Source organism: Chiloscyllium plagiosum, unplaced genomic scaffold, assembly GCF_037043375.1.
Source record: "Chiloscyllium plagiosum isolate Xiang-an unplaced genomic scaffold, Cpla_swu_hap1 HiC_scaffold_13, whole genome shotgun sequence".
Taxonomy (NCBI): Eukaryota; Metazoa; Chordata; class Chondrichthyes; order Orectolobiformes; family Hemiscylliidae; genus Chiloscyllium; species Chiloscyllium plagiosum.
In genome coordinates, this window is record NW_028270151.1 from 41,346,439 (window position 1) to 41,369,468 (window position 23,030).

General features: G+C 38.7%; 1 protein-coding gene across 1 annotated transcript in view; it reads left to right on the forward strand.

Moving 5' to 3' along the window:
* The window catches only part of LOC122556382 (zgc:153039), a 119,937-nt gene that overhangs the window by 61,374 nt on the left and 35,533 nt on the right, over window positions 1-23,030 (forward strand). Inside the window, exons 7-9 of the mRNA XM_087993556.1 lie at window positions 1,179-1,336; window positions 6,930-7,012; window positions 18,925-19,049. Coding sequence (XP_087849682.1) covers window positions 1,179-1,336; window positions 6,930-7,012; window positions 18,925-19,049 — 366 coding nt within the window. The remainder of the gene's footprint in view (window positions 1-1,178; window positions 1,337-6,929; window positions 7,013-18,924; window positions 19,050-23,030) is intronic.

The following is a 23,030-nucleotide window of genomic DNA, read 5'->3' on the forward strand; positions in this document are numbered from 1 at the left end:
CTTGTGTGCCTCATTAGTTTTATTAGCTGCACTTAGAAATGCTGACCTGTAGCATTTCAGAATCAAGTTGGAAAATGCAATTATTTTAAGCTCTTTTGATGGCTTGTTAAGCCACTCAGGTTAAGATTGGTGTGTTTACATTTCAAATACTTTACCTCAAAAAGGTTTTCTAAAGTAAAGTAACCGAGCTACAGTTACCAATCATAAAAAAAAAAGCTATTCCATGCACAGTATGCATTTCATCTAAGTGGTTTATGATGCCAAGATTAGATGCTTTATAAACATCATTACTCATACATAGTGTAATTTAGTGTTGCATGATTTTATTCAGTCAAAATTTTAAGTTTGTTTCTTAAATTAAATAATTAGTTCCCTGGTGGATTGTTCCTACAACAATGACAGGTAATCCTTACAGGATTTCCTAATGAAGGGCTTATGCCCGAAACGTCGATTCTCCTGCTCCTCCGATGCTGCCTGACCTGTGCTTTTCCAGTACTACATTCTCGATTCTGATCTCCACCATCTGCAGTCCTCACTTTCTCCTAATCCTTATAGACTAGGAGTAGTTGGTGGGCTGTGTTTTTTATTTGATCTATTGAGTGATCTAATTATAACTAAACTGGTAGCTGGGAGTGATAGCCTTCGAAACCCCACATTAGCAAAGGGAAAAATTACTGGTGGTTCCTATTTTTGATTATTATCCAATGACTAAGCCCCCACCTTACCACCAACACCCTTGTGGAGGAGTTTGAGTGAGGACAAATTGTGGGGGTTTGTACTTTCTTCAGCATATTTCATGCAAGCAGTGGTCACGTGGGCAAGATATATGAAGACTGATTGGTGTCTGTGGAATTGTTTGTTGGATAGGAATACTGGAGGAAACAATTCGTCAAAGCAATGTGTTGGGATGTCAGTTCAACATTTCTCTTGTCATGTGTTGTGTCAAGCACTGCAACAAGTTTCCAAATTTTTTTCCCGGTGTACAACATTCTGTACAAATTAACAAGTCTTTGGAACTGTTAAGAAGCTATCTAAGGTTTACAGTGTGAACCAGAAATGCTGCTGCCTATTTGTTTATAACTTCGCATTCCACTGAATGAGATTTGTTTTTTGTTTTTTTTTCTTGATTTCGAAGATGGAACATCTAGGTATGATTTTCTCTCTTCTATTGTTTGTAGATTGCTGCTTCAAAAAGATTATGATTTCCTCAAAGACATTAATATCTGGCATCCCTTTGTCATCATTGGAATCTACTCTTCAACTTTATCAGCTGCGATGAGCAATCTGATTGGAGCTTCTAGAATTCTCTATGCACTCGCGAAGGACGATATATTTGGCAAGTTATTTTCTTTCCTCTTTTATTGGAGCAATTAGATTATATTGCAGTTGCATGGAATTATAACACAGGACTTTGTCTCTCAGTAAATAGCTTGTAGAAGCCAAGTTCTGTTTTTTTTTAAAAAATACATTTTCAGAGGCTAGATATTTCTTGTGTTGCATTTTCTTCTAAATGTGCATGTGAAAAATGACAGGAGGGTGTCAATATGCTAAAAAAAGACATGGCAGAGAGGTAAGAAATGTTGTTCATTGTGGAAAGAGTAGGTAGTGCATTTAGAAATTAAGAATAAGGGAAGTATTGTGCATTAAATATTTGTGAATTTTAACCATATTGTAGGAAGAAAACATGGGTTTATTTATAAAGATGGTATGGAGGACAAAGGATTACACTAATGAAGAGACACATCAGAAAGATGGGCAATCTTGGGGGAAAAAAAAATAATGTTGAGTCCAAACAGCAATTTGATGATCTTCGGGAATAGTTGAATAGAAATGAATTATTTCCTCTAGTCAACAAGACAAATGACAAATTTTAAAATAATCACCAAATTAAAAAGCAAGTTTGAAAAAAAAAGAAATCTTCAGTGATTTGAGTTTGAAATTCTTTGCCACAACCCATTGTTAAAGCAATACCCATCAATGATTTTAAGAGGAATTTAGATTGTTGTTTAATAAAGGTGAATATTGAGAATATGCAGATTAAGCAAGAAAGTTGGATTAGACGAGGTGACATTTCTGGAGAAATGCAATAGCACGGCGCAGACCAGTTTGTAATGTAATTTGGCATTTAAAACCGAAGAGGACAAAATTAATGCTGTTAAAACAGATTTGAAAAATGAATGATTTGAGCTACAAATGAGTGTGCAAAGATTCGCTGGCATAAGACTTGAGCAAGACTCAATACAGTTAGTTGTGTTGGGAAGAGGCAGAGAGGAAGGGATGACATTTAATCCTTTAAAGTCGGTAGATTAGAATAAGGTTCAACACCATTTAAAAGTGTGACAGGCAGTCGATCCACTCTCGGGAGTGGATAATTATCTCACCAGACAGATAACATTGGACCAGATCTGCTTTATTCTCCAGTCTTGTTTTGCAGACCTGCAATTCCAGAAGAAAGGTAGGGAGGTAAAAAGTCAAGTTACATCTCTGTTTAAAGGTCAAGAGTAGCAGACCTCCTTTTCTGCTGGACCATGTCCTCCACCATGGATTTGGTGTTGGTGATCAACGCACATACGTGTTTCCAGTAGCAGTTATAATTTCCTAACCTACCTCTTGGCATGTTCTGGAGTCCTCTAAACCTAACTTCTGGCTGGGAAACCTGCCATAGAGAGACATTTTCACTGGCGTTGAGATGGAAGGGAACCCAATCTTCCTTTGTGAAATTCTGCGCTCGGTGCTTACTCAGTCATCCATCTGAGGCTCACGTGAAAGCATCTGCAATACTAAAGGGGCAAAATAGTTTTCTTAAATTGTCCCCTCTTTCCACTACCTTCTTCGGACTTTATTTGCTTTGAAATGATTTTGCCAGGCATCCTCCTGTCATTTTTGTAGGAACATATACAGTGAGACACTTGATCACTTGGTGAGAGGGCAATCATACCCAAGATGAATGTTTTCTTGACCCAGTATTCCTAATTTGTGCTTTTGAATCTGAGTACAATGCTTTCCCCAATCCTTTTCTTAAGAAGGGACCTGTGCAAAGGTGCAGAAGTGTATGTAGCAACATGAGAACATTAATGCCAATCAGTCTACAATTGTGCAGAGCAATGGCAGATCGAATTTAATCCTGATAGGTGTGAGGTGATGTGTTTTAAGTCTAATAAGGTAAAGATTTACACAATGAATGGTAGGTCTCTAGAGCATATTGAGGAATGAAGAGACCTTGGTGTACAAGTCCATAAATCCCTAAAGGTTTTAACACCAATCGATAGGTTGGTGAAGAAGACACATTAGATGCTTGCCTTCATTAGCCGGGGCGTAGAATAGAAAAGTGGGAAGTTTTGGTGGAACTTTGAGTGTTGCTTAAGGCACTGTACAGCTCTGGTTGCCAAACAGCAGAAGAATGTGATGTACTGGAGAAGGTGCAGATGAGATTCACCAGGATGCTGTCTTGGATGGAAAGCTTTGATTAGGAGGAGAAATTGGATAGGCTGAATTTATTTTCCATTGAGCAGAGGAGACTCGCGGGGGGTGGTTTTCTGATTGAGGTAAGCAAAATTGAGAGCGTTGTCAGGGTAGAATGTGAGAATCCTTTCCCCATGGTAGAAGTGGCTGAGACCAGATGCATAAGTTTTTCAGTAGTTTAGAAGGCATCTAAGGAAATATTTCTTCACTTAGAGCCTGGTAGAAATATGAAACACGCTGCCTGAGAGGATGGTGGAAGCAGGTACTCTCTCAACAGTTTAAGAAACATCTGTACGAGCACTTAAATGCCAGGGTATAGTAGGCTATGGATCAAATGCAGGTAAATAAGATTGGTATACTTTGGGGTTTCCACAGAAAAATCACCGTTTTCTTTTCTCCTGTTGGGTTAAGGATTATCTTGTTAGTGTAACAACAACACCAATGTGTCGAGCAAAACATTTCATGATACAGTGAACAAATAGTTGGACAAAGCCAGCCTTGCCATATGCAAAAGACCAAGGCAAATAAGTTCCCATGAAATCTGTGGAATTTGTCTATCCGTTTACAATGAACTTTATTATGGTTAGATTTTTGTTGGTCAGCATAGCTATGGTGAGCTGAACGGCCTGTTTCTATGTTGTATGACTCTAATTTACCCCCATTCTTATCAGTTAGCTTCCTTGAGGGTGCAGTTATTGGGAAGACAGGATTTTTGTTGTCTGATATAAAAACTGTAGGTTTTGTCTTGGAACATACCTGCCTTGTCTTTTGCATATTCTTGTATGATACCAACAAGATAATCCTTAATCCATCAGGCGAAAATAAAAGCAAAACTCTGCGGATGTTGGAGATCTGAAATGAAAGCAAAGTACTGGAAAATCTCAATACGTCTGGCAACATCTGTGGAGAGGAAAAATAAAATCAACATTTTAAATTCAGCATGAGTCTAGACTTGAAACATTTGATTCCATTTTTTTCCTTCACGGATAGTACCAGATCTCCTGAATTTGTCCAGTATTTTGTTTTTATGTAGGGAAATATCTGTGAAGTACTGGGGCAGTATGGGTTAGCATTATTGCCTCACAGCACCAGGGACCTAGGTTCAATTCCAATCTTGGGTGACTGTCTGTGTAGAATTTGCACATTATTCCCATGTCTGAGTCGGTTTCTGCTGGGTGCTCTGGATCCTTCGACAGTCCAAAAATGTGCAGGATAGGTCGATTAGCCAAGCTAAATTACCCCATGATATCCACATGGAGTTACAGGGACAGGGTAGAGAACCTGGATCTGGGTGGGATGCTCTTTGGAGAGTGGTGCAGACTTGATGGGCCAAATGACCTCTTTCCAAACTGTAGAAATTCTATCATCTTTGCACCAAAAAGGTTAAATCTTCCACCCCATTTCTAATTCCCTTTTCAATTCTCTCTCAACACCAAAGATTAATTTTCAATGTTTTTAGTTGTTTGCACTCTCGGCTATTTAGAACCTTTGAATATATCTTATTCCTGGAACTACTGTGTTCTCTTTAATACAAGCCTTTGTTCATGCAGATTCTAATGCTCCACCCAGTCAACAATACCAATGTGCCAGGCAAAATATTTCATGATGCAGTGAACAAATAGTTGGACAAAGCCAGCCTTGCCATGTGGTTTTTGTAATCTAGGAGAAAGTGAGGACTGCTTCTCCAATGGGGTTGGTGTGGAGGGCTGCACATTGCGAGGGTGAGAAGTTGGAGTGGGTGAGGGGAGTGGACAGGTTGAGCTGTCAATGTCCTGGTAGCAGTTGGAAATAAAGAGATCGAGGGCAGGTAACAGGCGATCAGATTATTCCTGTTGAAGGCTTTACACCCAGAACATCAATTCTCCTGCTCCCTGGATGCTGCCTGACCAGCTATGCTTTTCCAGCGCCACACTCTTTGGTTTTTGTAACCACCCCTCCTTATTGGCTTGTCGGCATAATTATTTGTGATCCTGGAAATTTTCACATTCCTTCTCCTCCTTGGAATTATTTTAACTCTGAACAATTGCAGTCATTTGTTTCAGTCAGACTATGATTGTAATTACTTTGCCAACTTACAGAGACTGTATCCAATGTTAGAAAAATAACATCTGCGTCTTCATTATCCTGTTCATGTGAAATTGTTCACTGGTCATTAATTTTGTTTTCAACAACAAATGCATTTCTACAAATTGAAAAGCGTTTCTAAACTGTCTCTGACTTTTTGTGGTGTTTGAAATGAATATGGTCAGCTCTGGATCGTGTCCAAAACATAAAGGAGGAGGAGGCAATAATGACAGTTCAATCATCTTCATTATTATATGCAAAATAAATGCTAAGAATGGTGGTAAATTGGATCAAGCACAAACCCTTTTACAGGACACACAGGTATTTTAAAAGTTTAAATCATTTAGAGTAGTGCAAAGAATGAACATTTCAGAAAGAAGTGCCAACAAAGAGTATAGGTTTTTTTGGCTTGCATTAAATATAGGTTTCATTTTGGACATTATGTGTACATTATTACTTTCTTCAGCATTTGAAGTGAGATTCTAAACCAGCTGTGATTACTTTTGGTTCTAATTCCAGTCATTAACAATGATTATTTGCACTGTAACCTTATTTCTGAATACTGTTCGTTAGCTTTTAGCTTCACATTGACTGACTGTTTCCTCTTGCAGTTAGTGGTTTAATTACTGATAACAAATAACTATGAGGCTTTCAAAAATGCTTTTAACATTTACAGTAAAATTTATAAATTGGAGGGCAAAAAATATTGTGAAAATGACTTTGCCAAATTAATCCAGTAAAAGCTATTTCTGAAATCATTTTTGTGAAATTTGACTCACTTTAATTTAACCCATTTTTAACACAATGTGTTTTCAAAACCTGCAACTGAATGGAATTGTGAAAAGTTGTGGCTGTTCAGCATATCTCTGGATGAACAGAGACCATCTTTAGTCTAGGTTATGGCTGTTTTATAAATATGTAAAAGAAATATATGTATTCATCACAGTATAATCTGAATGCACCGGCTGAACTGGGCCTTGACATATGTTATTTTTGTTTGTATGCAGATATTGATATATTTTTCTGCAACTCCTATTGTAGTGGCGGTTTTAACTCTTTCTTTCACAGTACTGAAAATAAAAATGCCATTTGTATTATTAGACTAACAATCCATAATGTGATTATAGCATCCTGGTCTCTACGACCACTTTAATATTGTGCATTTAATACTTGCAGTTACAAATAAAACTGCAAGTATGGAATCAGTTCCACTCGTTCATCTTGAGGATGTGGTGAACCATTTAGTGGGATCGTGAATTGTGATATACTCCTCTTTGTTGTTTATTCTTTAAAATTCTTTGTTTAAACATTGAGCCATAAAGACATTTAACTGAGTGAAGCATTGATGGTCCTAATCTGATTAATCCATTGACTGGATTTTTTAAAAACATTCATTCATTTAGGAAAGCTTCTCATGCCTGCAAAGAGAACTTCTCGTGGTGGAAACCCTTGGGCTGCTGTGTTAATTTCGTGGGTGTCAGTACAGGTACATTTACTTGTTTGTTTCCAAGTCATGACTCTGATCTAACCAAAGTATATTGGCAATTTACTGTTCTGTTATTCTTAAGAAAGTATATGTAATAATTCCAAAAGCTGTGCAGCTAAATGTTGTTTCAGCATTACATAATCAGAAATAAATTTGTATTTTGCTATCATTGAACAGTTTTTGATTTTAAAAAATACAAGTGTAATTTTCATCTAGTTGTTTTACCTACAGGGCCACCTAAAACATAGGATCGAGCAACTTTATGAAATCTAAAGGAAAAACTGTAAAGCTTGTCAGACTAGTGTTACCTCACTCTTAAAACATTATTTGTGTGGCCATTTGTAGCATTTGAACACAAATGAACTAATCTGAAATCTTGTTATTATAATGTGCATCTTTTTTACTGAGTGCTAACATTTAAAAACATTTAAAAACCTAGACAGGAGCAGGAATAGGCCATTCAGCCTTTCGAGCCTGCGCTGTCAGTTAATGTAATTGTGACTCATCGTGGAGCTAATACTCCATTCCTGCTTTCTCCTCATACCTTTTGATCCCTCTCGTCCTTAAAAACTACATCTATTGCTCTCTTGAAAACATTCAATGCTTTGGCCTCAACTGTTTTCTGTGATAGGGTTCCTCAGCTCACCACTATCTTGGTGAAGACATTTGTCCTCATCTCATTCCTAAATGGCCTGTGCTGAATCCTTAGACTGTGACCCCTGAGCCTGTACTCCCCAGTGAGCAGGAACATCCTTCCTGTGTTTACCCTGCCTAGCCCTCTTAGAATTTTAAAGGTTTTTATGAGATAGTACATCCCCTAACTCTCCTACCTATTCTTCTAAACTTCAGTGAGTATCATCATAGCTGATCCAGTCAATCTTCATACAGGCAGTCTTGCTATCCCAGGATTTATTGGTGATCCCTAATTCCTCTAGTGAAGGATGCAGTGCATCACCACTTGATTGTTTGCTTATTACAGGGTAAACAGCATTCCTTCCTTCTGTTTGCAATGTGACAGCTGATACACCTTTAAACCTCAACTCACACCAGCTTTCCCATCCACTACCACTCAACAGGGAAGCAAGGGTCCTCTATTCTGCAATCTGATGTTATGAGGTCAAGACATAGCAGTGCAGGAACTAAGTATGCTTTGAAAAGCATCAGGGAGGGCATCTGTTTCATCCTTCCAACTTAGTTAGTATCATATCATGAAGAGTTAAACAAATCAACTCCATCAATATTGTTATAGAATTGTTACAGTGCCCAGGAGACCATTGACCACATCATGTAAGCGCTGTTCATGCTATGCCATGAGTCAAAAGTAGATACTTTCTAATCCCCTGTTCAGAAATGAGATGTTATATCTCCAGACCAGGCAAGACCCGAACCCATGCCTGCTAGCCCAGAGATGGTGACACTACCACTGCACCACAAGAACCACTAAAAATAGAATTTGTATGCTTTCTCAGTTCAAAGTTGCTTGTCTTTTCCTAATAAATAATTTGATAAGTAAGTGAAATAAATAGTTGAGATCAATTTTGTGAGCAAGTAAAGATTATAGTACTTAATATTGATGGAAGTTTAATATTCTCAGAAATCAATAGAACACATGGTGAAGTTGGATCGCAGAGGGTTTATGAAGTAATTAGCTATCAGAGTTGTGTTGGGTCAGTGATCTAAATGACATAGCTCCTGTGGTGAAAGGCAAATCACATCTATTGAATGATTAAAATACATTCATTTTAGTTCTGACGGCAACAATAATTATCAAAGTGAGCGAGTTAACATTAATAACATTGCAGGTCATTACTGATTCAAACTTTACTTTTATTGAAGGTTAATTGTGTTGACATGATGAAGGCACAGATTGTAAACCAGCATACGTGATAGTAAAAACAGTAACATTAGCTTTAATGCACTTTTTCTTTTTCATGAATCTTAATGAGCATTCTAGTAGATTCATTAGAACAATGCCAAGGAGTGTAAACAATAGTTATGATGTAGGAATTTTGATATGATGGATCTTTCCACTAGAGCAAAGAAAATGTCCATATTATTAAAGATTTTTAATAGGATAAATAGGGAAAGAATAGTTCATCTAGCATTTGGTAATTTGGACTCGTCTTTTTAAAATTATCACTGAGCATAAAATTGAGAGAAGTCTAATTAGATTATTGTGGAGCATGAGATTCAGAATGATAGTCAGAATGATTGGAGCAGAGATCATTGCTGTTTTACAGGAAATATGGATAAATATGTGAAACAAACTTAGAGCCAGTGAGAGAAAACAGTTCAATGGGATTAATGTTGGACTACTTTAGCAATAAACCAGCACAGACACGCGGACTTGATTGGCCTCTTCCTGCGGTACAAAATTCTTGTGATTTAATCATTCTATGTTAAAGTTTGATTGTTTGAATGTTTGACTGGACATTTCCAGAGACCCTTTGGATATTCACTAATTGTGGATGTTCAAAACCAAACATTGATGAGATTTTTGGACAGGAAGTGGATGAAGAATTAGGGGATGATGAGGAAGCTATAGGTGAGTTAGATGATCCACCTTTATGTTATTGATTGCCAAAACAAACTTCAAAGGGCTGAATGGCCTACTGTTACTCCTTTATATTTTTAAAAAAGGTAAGCAATGTAGTTTAATAATAGTTCCACTACTCGAATCACAATACTTGAGGTAAAGTTTGGCTGTATTCAGTAATCCTTCTCTTGGCCTAAATCTATACACATTGCAAAGGCTAATATTTGAGAAGTGGACATGATTGCAACTACAACCTGTCTCAAGTGACTTTAGATCTCCTCCTTGAAAATAAAGCCCCAGGTCTACCTTTCAATTTCTCCATTTCTCTCATTATTCATTTATTAATTCTCAAACTAGAGGATACCATAGTAAAATTGAATTACCTACCTCTATATTTTCAGACTAATGCATGCACATAATTTCTTGAGGTTCATTGTTATACTTATGGAGCACAATGTTATTTGTGGTCCTTCAGAATCCAGATGTAAATGTATTTCCGCAACACACATGTGTCAAAGGTTTTAAAATCAGAGGGCATAGTAATTTTGCTATGTATTTCAGCATAAATTGTGCACTTGGAAGATTGAAATATTCTCTTGCTTAAATGGTCGAACAAAAAGCACTATAAGGAATTGCTCTTTGCAGCAGTGAATTGACAATCATTTTCAGAACCTAATAAGTTGTTTTAAGCCACCTGAGATTTGAAAGCCTCATGTCACTCATTTGTTCCTGTGTCTGCGAAGAAATGCATTGAATGATAAATGTGGAAGCCGACATGCAGAAAAAATTATATGGTCTGGCCAAGTACAGATAACCATTTCAAATGTTACCGCGGGGGTCTGGTGTAATTTCATTATGTTAGGCTAATGATTAATGTGTCTGGTAATATTAATTTGTCTCTATTTTGACATCTCCATGCTGTCCTCCAGATTTAACTACATCATGGCTGGACAATTGTTTTCTTTCTTGAAAATAACTTAGCGGCACAGACTGCAATGGTTATTTGTAGACCTTTTAAAGTATGTGACTGGAGCTTTCTTGGATAGTTGCCCATTATTACAGTCAAATAGATAATTATTTTATTTTAGTATCTAGGCCACCCACAGACCATAGTTCATATGAAATTTAATTCAGATGCTTTTGTTTTTGCTTGTTCTTTAAAGCTTGAAAAGATCATGAATGCTCAAGGGGTCAATATAACCTTTTCAGGAAATTGTCTTTCTCTTGATGTAAACTGCATTTCAGGTTAAAAATCATTAATTTGATTTTTCTCTCGTTAGAGACATAATTATCCTGTTTGTGATCATTTGCTTTTGTCAGTATAATAAGAGCAAAAGTTACAGATGCTGTAACTAAAATAAAACTTGCTGGAGAGACTCCACATTTGTGGAAAGAGAAACCGAGTTGACGTTTCAAGTCCAATCTGACCCTTGTTTGGAACTGGAGAGGTGGAAACGTGATGTCTTGTCGTGAGATTAAATCCCAAACATGTCATGGAACAAAAGGCAAAGTGAGTGCCAGAGAAACAAAACACTGATCTAAAGTGAGTTTTAATAGTAGAATAGAGGTTAGCTCTGTCTAGAAAATTAAAGCCTGAGAATGACCACTACCATCTTGAAGGATGGAAGGAGTGGAAACATGAGAGCATCACCATCTTCAAGTTCCCCTCCATGCCATTCACTATCCTGATTTGGAAAGTTAATGCCATTCTGGATCTGTCTATACTCATCCTCATCCTCAGGCACCTTTACATGATCTTGGTGTACTAGGCACTTGTAGAGGGTGAACACTGATGTACATTGGATCTCAGTTCCTGTGCTTTGACATCAGTTATTAATGAGAAATACAAATGCCATAGTCACCTTGAGGCTTGTTGCCATTCCACATGCATTTTTCCAGTAATGGATAAAAATGTTAAAGGTAAAAGCACGCATCATTAAAAAAATTGGTCACAAACAGCCGGTTCCGCTGTCTCATGTTTCTTCAAAGCAAATTGGTTTTAACATGATTTAAGAATTTTGAACGTTGTTTGTAGAACATGAACTTTCCTTACCATATTGGCTATAATGCGATTCCAGGCCCATTAGTTTAAATGGCGTGGCTATTGCACGATTTTCTTAACACAAGATTGCACGAGATAAGTTAAGGACCATATAAAGACAAAAGGGAAAAAAGTATAACATAGCAAAGATGAGTGGGAAATCAGAGGACTGAGAAGCTTTTAAAGAACAACAAAGGATAACTGGTGGGCGGCACGGTGGCACAGTGGCGAGCACTGCTTCCTCACAGCACCAGAGACCCGGGTTCAATTCCCGCCTCAGGCGACTGACTGTGTGGAGTTTGCACATTCTCCCCGTGTCTGCGTGGGTTTCCTCCGTGTGCTCCGGTTTCCTCCCACATTCCAAAGATGTGCAGGTCAGGTGAATTGGCCATGCTAAATTGCCCGTAGTGTTAGGAAAGGGGTAAATGTAGGGGTATGGGTGGTTTGCGCTTCGGCGGGTCGGTGTGGACTTGTTGGGCCGAAGGGCCTGTTTCCACACTGTAAGTAATCTAATCTAATCTAATCTAAACTGAACTAATGCACTATATCTGAACCTAGTGTCATTTCACTAAAAGTTATTTTTAGAATTGAGATACCAGGAAGAAAGTTAGGTAGGGATTGGAAGACTTTAAAACTGTAGCTAGAACAATCCAAATAAATCGCAGTATTTGGAAGATAGGTTTCTGGAGGCGAAAGAGCATGATAATATTCTCCGTTCCCATATTCAGATTTTAGTCTTTCTACAAATAAAAGTCCAGTAAAGATTTTAATTTATGTTTTATTGGGTTTTTTTTTAAACTCAAACTTGTAGCACTTTCTGGATTTTTTAAAAGTGAATATCTTCACCTACTGAGCCAAAAACTAGAACAGTTTTGAATATAATCTGTTGAAGTTGTAGCTGTGTATGATTCGAATGCATTAGAGAATCCATACAAGATTAAGCTCGCATTTGTCAATGTTTCTGTGAGCCTAGAAAGCTATCTATCTGGATCTTTACTGAGTCATGGTTTTAATAAATCAAAGCTTCTATAGATTAATAATTCAGTGTAGTTACATCTAAAATCGCTTTTGATACAAGCCTTTAAGCTCTGTGATAAGTGTATCTTTCCTTAATAATTTGTACTGAAAATGCCAGATGTATTCCGAGAGATGGTGAGTTGGATACCTTTTCCATGCAAGGTGTACTTAATGGCTGCCATTTTTCTGCATAAAAATCTACTTGCAGCAGAGGTTATGACCACAAGACTACAAAAGCCAGCAGTGTACTCAGCGCAATTGAATTTATCCTAACATCCCCCTTTTGTTATTTAAAAATAGACATGCATTACCATGTACAGTTACAAGTTACTCCTATACATAGTTAAAAGCATATTATCTTCCATCAACAAAAGTGTGTTAATTCTGCGCATACATTGGACACACAAACTTTTAAATCATGCTGGTCTCTGAATAGTACTTGTATGTTGGGTTTTCCCCTGGTATTTGTTCATTTGTAGACTTATTTGATGAGATTCCCTATAGTGTGGAAACAGACTATTTGGCCCAACAAGTCCACACTACCCTCTGAACAGTTACTCACCCAGACCCATTTCCCTCTGACTAATATGGGCAATTTAGTATGACCAATTTACCTGACCTGCACATCTTTGGACTGTGGGAGGAAACCAGAGCAAACCCATGCAGACACGAGGAGAATGTGCAAACTTCACACGGGTGGTCACCTGAGACTGGAATCGAACCTGGATCACTGGTGCTGTGAGGCAGCAGTGCTAACCACTGAGCTACCATGCTGTCCTACTGTTGTTTATTCTCCAGTGGACAATATTATTCCATGGTAACTGTTATAATTGATCTATTTATTTCTGGAGAACAGAGGACCTCTGGACTTAATTACAACCACTGAGGTCCTTCATTTTAATCTACTGCCTAGCTCCCTAAATTCTTGATGCAAGACCTTATTCCTCACTCTGCCTATATCATTGATACCAACATGTACGATCACTTCTGACTCATTGTCCTCTCCTTTCTGGGTGCCTTGCAGCCATGCAGTGACATCCGTGATCCTGGCCCCAGGAAGGCAACACACCATCCTGGAGTCACTACTTCACCATAGAAATGCCTGTCTGAATCCCCCAGCACTATTGCTCTTCCTCCTTCTCCTTGTTAGCTATTGATCTGATATCAGCTGATTAGGCAGTTCTCCTCCATCTTGAATAGCACTTCATACCCTGGCTGAAAGACCCAATGTTCAAAGCAGCCCCACTGCCCGAGCTGGTCAAATCCTAAAGGATATAGCTGCTCGACTGGCCCTTTGGCAGGTGGTGAGGAAACCAACAAGGGATATATACTTGGCCTTGTCTTGTCCAATCTAGCAGTATCAGATGAGTCCAGAGTCACAGCTGTGGTCTGGTGATAAAGATTTAAATTCTATCATGGTAGCTTCTGGAATTTCTGTTCCAGCACTGAATCTAGAATTGGTCTGGAATGTTCTTAAAGGAAAGAAATCCATAAATATCCCCATTCTCACTAATGGGCAAACCGAGCACATCATCAATGCAGAAGATGTTTTCACACTTGTTAGCTTGAAGTGCCAAAGGATGATCAACCTTGGCCTTCTCCTCAGGTCCCCTGCCCCTCACATGCCAGAATTCAAGCATTTCACCTGATATCAAGAAATGATTGAAGGGACACAACACTTCAAAGGCTGTGGTCCCTAACAGCATTCCATAATAATACAGAAGTGTGCTCCAGAACTAGCTGTGCCCTGAGACAAGTGTTCCAGCACAAGTATGTCAGTGACCTCTACTTGACAATGTGGAAATTTGTCCATGTATCCTGTGCACAAAAAGCAGGAGAAATCCAACCCAGGCAATACTTAGTCCACTGGTGGCCTCTTGACCATCACTGAAGTGATGGAAGGTGATATTTACAGCAGTATCGAGCAGCACTTACTCAATAATAACGTGCACACCAACACTGTGTTCTGCTTATGCCAATCAGCTCTTGATCTCATTAGAACTTTGGTCCAAACATGGACAAATGAGCTGAAATCCAGGTAGGTGAGGATCAACTGCCCTTTGGCATCAAGATAGCATTTGCACTTCATGTGTAGCATCAACGATTCTGAGCAAACCTGGAGTCCTGGGAATCTGGAGTACACACACCTCTGATTAGAGTCATGCTGGCACAAATGAAGAAGACTGTAGTTTTTGGAGGTCTTTCATCTCAATCCCAGGATATCACTGCAGGAGCTCCTCAGAGTTGCAGCCATCTTCAACTGTTTCATCAATGATCTTCTATCTTTCATGTAAAATCAGAACTGAAGGTGTTTGCTAAGGATTGTACTGCACTCTGTGTATTCATGATTCCTCAGACAAAGATGCAATCTGCATCCAAATGCAGCTTGACCTTGACAACATTCAGACTTGCGCTGATAAGTGACAAGTAACATTCATGCCACACACGTCAAGTAATGACCATCTCCAGTAGAAGAGAATTTTAGCCATCTATCCCTTGACAATCAATGGCTTTGCCATCCCAGAGTATCCCACTATTTTAAAAAAAAAAATCTTGTATTTATTGTTGACCAGAAACTGAACTGGATTAGCCTTTTAAGTACTGCAGCTACAAGAGCAAATTATAGGTTGGTAATTATAGGTTGATGATTAACTTGCATTATGAATCCCTAAAGTCTGTCCATCATTTAGGAGTCACAATTCAGGAGTGTGATAGAATACTGCCCAATTCTCTGTGCAGTTTCAGTAGTACTCAAGCAGCTCAACACCATGCAGAACAAAGGATTCTGTTTGACTGACATCTCACCAAACACCTTCACCATTTATTTCCTCCATGACCAATGGTAGCAGTGCATACCATCTACAAAACGTATTGCAATAACTTGTCCAAGATCCTTCAAAAGCATAACTGCTACTATCCAGAATGACCAGGCTTCCAGGTACACAGCTACACCACCACATGCAAGTTCTTCTTCAAGCCACACACCATACTGATTTGGAAATATATTACAGTTCCCCTATAGTCCCTGGGTTAAAATTCTGGAACTTCATTCTGAATGGCATTATGATGAACTGCAGTGGGTCAAGAAGGTAGCTCACCACTGCCTTCTCAAGAGCAACTAATGATGGGCATTAAATCTGACTTGGCGAAAGTGAGGACTGCAGATGCTGAAAACCAGAGTTTAGATTAAAGTGGTGCTGGAAAAGCATAGCCTTTCATTCCTGATGAAGGGCTTTTGCCCGAAACGTCGATTTTCCTGCTCCTCGGATGCTGCCTGACCTGCTGTGCTTTTCTAGCACCACTCTAATCTAAACATTAAATCTGACTTAGCCAGCGACACAACGTCTTGTGAATTAATTTTTTTAAAAAAACAAATTTGAGATTGTTTGCAGAAGGGAAACCTGTAAATCTCGTTTACTAACATTATTGAAGACCATGCACCAGTAAACAACAAACCTTGCTGGTGCATTTCAGGTGCATTTAACTCTTCCTTAAATAGTCTGTTGCAATTGCAAGATTAGAAATGTTAAAATCACTTGAGTTTCTCCAATTTGAACATTATGGGGGAGGCAGGGCAGTGGGCTTTAAGATTACACCACATTAATTTCACTAACCGCTGTACTCAAAGGATCATCAAAGATCTGGAAGAATATTATCAATATGATTAGAAAAATATTGAATCAAATCAATAAAAGAAGAAAAAAAGGAATAAAATCTCCATTTGTCAGACAGATGTCTAACTCCATAATATCTAGACAAGGTTCTCAGTTTGAAATTGAGTTTATGGAAGTGAAATCATATTCTATTCAATCATGGCATAACTTAAAATCATATTGAAGATAAATGGAAATCCTTTCAGATATAATGCACACAAATCCCTTGGGGATACCTAACAGATACAGCAAGTACTGAGCATTTAACATTTTTGTGGGTGAGTTTGTGTTCAGGTGCTGAATAGAGTCATGGTCTTATTGAGAAATTCCCAAAGTTAAACTCATTATGGCTCCCTTTTTAAACCAGCACTGAATGAAATGTGCTCTTTGTATTATATTTTAAAAGGGAATCCAGTCATATTTGCAACAGATTATTTATTACATTACATTACAGTGCGGAAACAGGCCCTTCGGCCCAACAAGTCCACACCGACCCGCCGAAGCGCAAACCATCCATACCCCGACATTTACCCCTTACCTAACACTACGGACAATTTAGCATGGCCAATTCACCTGACCCTGCACATCTTTGGACTGTGGGAGGAAACCCACGCAGACACGGGGAGAACGTGCAAACTCCACACAGTCTGAGGCGGGAATTGAACCCGGGTCTCTGGCGCTGTGAGGCAGCAGTGCTAACCACTATGCCACCGTGTCGCCCACCGTGGTAGCTCCAGTTGACTACTTGATATTATTTATTTATTTTTTCAGTGCTGTAGCAGAGACCTAACTTGACAATTTTTCCTGCTCCAAACAAGTCAGCAAACTGCATAAGCTTTGAGTCTGATGCAGAACTAGTGCAAATTCACAACATGCTTTCAAATCTGCTTTAAGTAATAACTGAAACAACAACTCTGAGATCTTCAAACAAGTTCCCTTATTTTTGTCTAAAATGTATATTCAAAATAATCATGGGTCAAGTTGCAGTCATCCCATTACATGATGTAGTTTAGGGAAATTTGGACACAGTTAGAATTACATGAAACACACTCCTTTTAACCAACCTACTGGTATGTCTAGATCAACATGCAGATTATTTGTGAATGAAAGCACCCTAGGACAGAAAGGGCTATCTCCTGAATCTATCCTATTCAAGTAGTGTGGCTGTAAGTAAAGGTACTAAATGACACATGTTGTTTGGAAAGAAAATTAGTCACCAAGTTAAATGCATCTCCTGTAATGACAAAAAAGTGGTCAACATGAACTGTTCATTTTTCTTGTGTTCCAACCTTTCCATAGTCCTGAGCTGCTGAGGTAATTGTAATATCTTTATAGATTGCTCTACTGAGACTAACTAACTGGCAGAGATCATGGATTGGGTATGTGTAGCATAGTTATGAATTGGCTTTATCAAGTAGTCAACTGGAGCTACCAATACCGATCGAGAAGTTTTCTTTCGGTTCTTCCATAAAGTTGGTTAACTATGTAAAGTCCATCTTTTTTTTTAAAACATTGAGATCAAGCAGTGTATAGTTAGGTTTCTCATTTGTATCATCTTAACCAGCCTGTACACTCTAACCTGTACTACTGATAAAAGTAGAGTTGATGCCTTTCTAATTCTGAAATGTTAAATTTGTGCAAATATTTTATTCAGCCATGAATGGAAAATTATTTGCAGTTTTAGTCACTCTATCCGTGGGAATAATGAAAATCAAAGGGAAAAAAACAATCTAGCTACTCATGGTTTTAGAGTGTTACAGATACAAGAAGGTATTTAAAGGTTGAGGCTACTTTCACTTGAGTTGGTAAGGTTAGGAAGTAACCTGATAGAAATTTTCAACATAACTGATTATCCCAGGTTGTTGGTTGTGATTGACTGCAGTAATCTGTGAGATGTTAAAAAGAGGCACATATTTAAGATGATCAAAAATGGAATTGAATGGAAGGTTTGAAAAATATTTTTACATTGAGGGTAGTTAAAAAGTGGAATTTTATGCTGCGAAAAATTGTTGATACAAACTTCATTAGGCGTTTTAAAATGATCAGTAGGTGCTCGGAAAAGGGTATTACAGAAGAAAGCAGAGTGTGGCATGAGATTGGTCTTTCATGAGATAGAATGGAGAACTGTAGATTGATGAGCAAAATGGTTAGTTTCATGCTGTAAAACATTGATGGAAATATTGCTACTTATTGCTGAAGTTCATGCAATATCTTATTTATTGTCTCCCAAATGCAGTTTTACCATTATATTTTAAAGTCACTTGTTTACATTGTTTATGAATGTAGCCTGAATACTAGCAGATCTTGGCATCCCATCTGTGTAAAATGATGTATTTGTATAATATACAATGACTTATAACACAGCTCCTTCACTCATGATAGCACCTGATGCCCTCCAGCAAATGGTGTGTTATTCGGATTACAGCAACTGTTTATTTTATTATACCCTTGATCTACATTCAACTCCAAGGGGAAATCTTGACCTTTTTTAAAGTAGCTTTGACAAGACCAGAAATGGGTTTTGTGTTGTCAAAAGGCAAAAAAATTAGCAACTATTTTTCACTAATATTATTTGAATAGATGTTGTTTGCCATTTCAATAGACAATTGAGTGCATGCTTGTTAACTTTGGGGCATTAAAGTTATGTGTTCTTTTGCTTTTTCAGCTTGTGTTGTTCACTGGCAAATTGAATACTATTGCTGGGATAGTGACCATCTTTTTTCTCTTGGTCTATGCTGCTGTGGATCTAGCCTGTCTGGCATTGGAGTGGGCTTCTGCACCAAATTTCAGGTATGAGAGATTTCAGAAATTCAAATATTGCACTTTAACTGAATAAATATTACCAAAATTCTGAACCACTCTAATTTCTGCGCCTGGAAGAAAAAAGTAACATTTTATGTATCTGGAGTTTGTATGTTTCCCAACCGTAACCAGGTGAGTGGAAATAATTCAGCAACTCTGCGTCTTATACCTGTTCAGTTTGTTAAAGGCTGTAGCTGAAATGATCAAGTCTGGATAGATCTCTTTCCAGAAATTGTAATTTTGCACTAAGTTCACATGTACTCTTCAGCCACCATAATATTACATTTTTCTATCAGTTATATGTTCAGGATTCAGTCTTTACTCATTCTGAAAAAAAATTAAAAGTAATGGACATTGTTACAGATTATGTACAATGTTCAAACAAAACGTGATAGTAATGATTTTGTTCAACCCTTCAAAAGATTTCTGGTTACTTGTGCAGTTATTGTTATATTCTGGCATCTGATTATAAAGATAAACTCATGGATTTCTTGTTCACCAAGCAGGGATCACCTATTCAGGTACTTCTGGTGTTTCCATCTCTCTCCCCAGCACCTTTCAAACTAAATCTCCTACAAGCCTTATTCCCAACTATCAGTCTTTCTAGTTTCTCTCTTGATACCTCCTTTACGTTCATCCCTACATCCTGTACCCTTGACCTCATTCCCACTAGACTATCTGTCATGGCCCACTGCTTTTCAAAATTACAGTAATCCTATCCCAAAGTAGACCCATTCATTGCCTTCGTGTTCATGGTCCAGAGCATTGTCGAGACAATGTAGAGCCACTGTCTAGGACTGAAAGCTGTGACAAGATTGGGAGGAAAAAAAAACTAGGAGAATATTTCAACGATAACACAGGCTGGATTCCACCACCATCTCCCCCGCCACCCAATCCATCTTGTGCCCTCTCCCAGCCAATCTAATGACCCCAAACCCTGTTAATCCCATTTCTATGGGCTGCCTGCCTGATCCTGGAGAAATCTAGGCTATGATCCCACTCCTGAAATTATCTCTTTGTATCTTGCTTCAGGAACAATCTCCACTGGGGATTGCTGGTGGTGGCTATTGCACCCATCTGATACTGCTAGGCTGATAGTGTTGAGGTGGGACTTTCTGTCCCTCAAAAGCAGAAATCCAGTCTCCAGGCCATTAATGGACAGTTGATTTTTTTTTATGATAGTGGGCTAGTTGTTCCTCTCTGGGCAAAAGGCAGGTGTGCAGGAGGCAAAGTGATTCACAAAATCCAGTCCTCAGTCTTTAAATAGAAAAAGAATGTTCATTGATGGACCAGAGAGTTGATAAGAATGCAGCAAGTTTAGGCTTGATTTCTTGCAGGGAGAAATAATGATTTTAAAAAGAGGCATATAGTGCTTTGCAATGCATTGCTAATGATCCCAATAATTAGATTAGATTAGATTAGATTACTTACAGTGTGGAAACAGGCCCTTCGGCCCAACAAGTCCACACCGACCCGCCGAAGCGCAACCCACCCATACCCCTACATTTACCCCTTTGACCTAACACTACGGGCAATTTAGCATGGTCAATTCACCTGACCCGCACATTTTTGGATTGTGGGAGGAAACCGGAGCACCCGGAGGAAACCCACGCAGACACGGGGAGAACGTGCAAACTCCACACAGTCAGTCGCCTGAGTCGGGAATTGAACCCGGGTCTCTGGCGCTGTGAGGCAGCAGTGCTAACCACTGTGCCACCGTGAGAAATGGAAGTGAGAAATGAAGGTGGTAGTTCAGACTGAGGTGGGCAATATTTAAAGATACAGGATCTGGATTTTGAGAATGTAGAAGTAGCAGGAATGGATAATGGGAGAATAAACTGTAAAGAAGAGAAGAGCAAGGACATAATTTGGTGGGCCACTGACAGTGGAGCTTGGAGTCTGGGAGAATAACCTGATTGTTCCCAATGCAGGTAACTCAAGTTGTGGCACAGAAACATCCCTGAGCTCTTCATTTGGACAGTTGTGGTCATGAAAGGAGAAATTTATATTTGATTTTTTTAAAGTTATTGTCTTGCTCTGTGTTTTTTAGCTCTTTTTATTTTTGCCATGTCAATTTGCAAGTTTTATTCCAGTTTTAAATTCGATTTGATCAGTATCAAATTTAGCTGACTTTGAGGTGACTGGAGGCAATTATAGGATTATGCAGTTGCTTTTAAAACTGCTTTATGTTTTCTTTTTCTTTGTCCTGGTGTTTCCTGCTGATTCTTTCCAATTGTCCTGCTTCTACTTTTGACTTGCAAATCTTTCCCAACTATGAAATCTGGCTAAATCAAATAACATCTCATCCTGTCCGCATGGTATGCATTTTTATTTTTTAAATTCATGTTTTATTCTTTGCTTTGATCCTTTTTTTTTCTTTTCCAACTGTGTTGCTTGTGGCTTGAATATTAAGTAAAGGATTTGTTCTGTTGTATCTCCAGCCAACACCCTGCTATTATTTTAGACATGTGCAGTTACATTATTCAAAATAGGATTTTTTTTTGTTCTTTTGGTCAGATGTTTTTAAACTTTTTATGATTTCCACAAGTTTAAATTTTACTCTATTTTACTCCTCTCTCTTTCTCACTCTTGCACTCTCTGTCATGTACACTCTCTCTCTCTTTCTCTCTCTCGTGCTGTCATTCTCTCGCTCTTTCTCTTGTGCTCTCTTGCGCTGTCTCTTTCTTTCTCATACTCTCTCTTTCTCACAAACTGTGTTTTCTTGTTGTCTTTTTTTTCTCTTGCTCTCGTTCTCCCTCACCCCTCTCAAAAATAGAGCTGTATGACCCCTGGGGTTAGTTGCTCCTTTGATTTTTTTTTTAATTATGTGGAACTGATCAGCATTGCTCCTGGACAGAAATTCACATTTGTGCTTCAGCTAAGAGATATTTGCTAAGAGGAGTTACTGCTAATTTACCACCTTCACTCGAAGATGACTGGTCGGCGTGGACAGGTTAGACCGAAGGGTCTGTTTCCATGCTGTACATCTCTATGACTCTGACTGACCTCCAAGAATTACAACCATCTTCTATATGCCAGGTATGACTCCAACCAGCAAAGTTTACCCCCCCGATACCCAGTGATTCCAGTTTTGTGAAGGCTCCTTCGTGCCACACTGGGTCACGTATGATCTTGATGTCAATGGGAAGTCACTCTTAGCACAGTTCTAGAATTCAGCACTTTTGTCCATGTTTGAACCTATGCTGTAATGAGGTCTGGAGCGCAGTGAAAATGAGCAGGTATTGTTAAGCAAGTGTTGCTTGAAAACACTGTTGATGACACCTTCCATCACACTCTCTTTGCTGGTGATCAGTAGTAAACTGATAGTGAAGTAATTGGTTGGGTTGGATTTGTTCTGTTTTTGTGTACAGGACATACCTGGACAACTTTTCATCATTATATCTGTACTAGAACAGCATGGCTAGGGATGAAGCAAGTTTTGAAGCACAAGTCTGCAATGCTATTGCTAGAATATGGTTAAGCGCCCATAGTCTTGGTGATCTCATAGAATAGAACCATAGAAACCCTACAGTGTGGAAACTGGCAGTTTGGCCCATCGACCCTCTGAGGAGTATCGCACCCAGACCCACTCCCCTAACCTATCCCTGTAATCCTGCATTTCCTATGGCTAATCCTCATAACCAACACATTCCTGGACACTATATGGGCAATTTAGAATAGCCAGTCCACCTAACCTGCATATCTTTGGACTATGGGAGGAAACCAGAGCACCTGGAGGAAACCCTGACAGGTACTGGGAGAATGGCAATTGTCTTGTGTGGTGTTTACAGAGAGGGTGAAATGGAACCTGAGTCTACATGTCATGGAGCAGTAAAGATAGATAGAAAGTAACATCATTCTGTCACAAACACTGATGACATCCAGCTCTGTTCATCACCACCTCCATTAACTCCTGTACTCTTTAAATTAGTATACTGCATTTGTTCAACATCTAAACTTGTTTGCAGC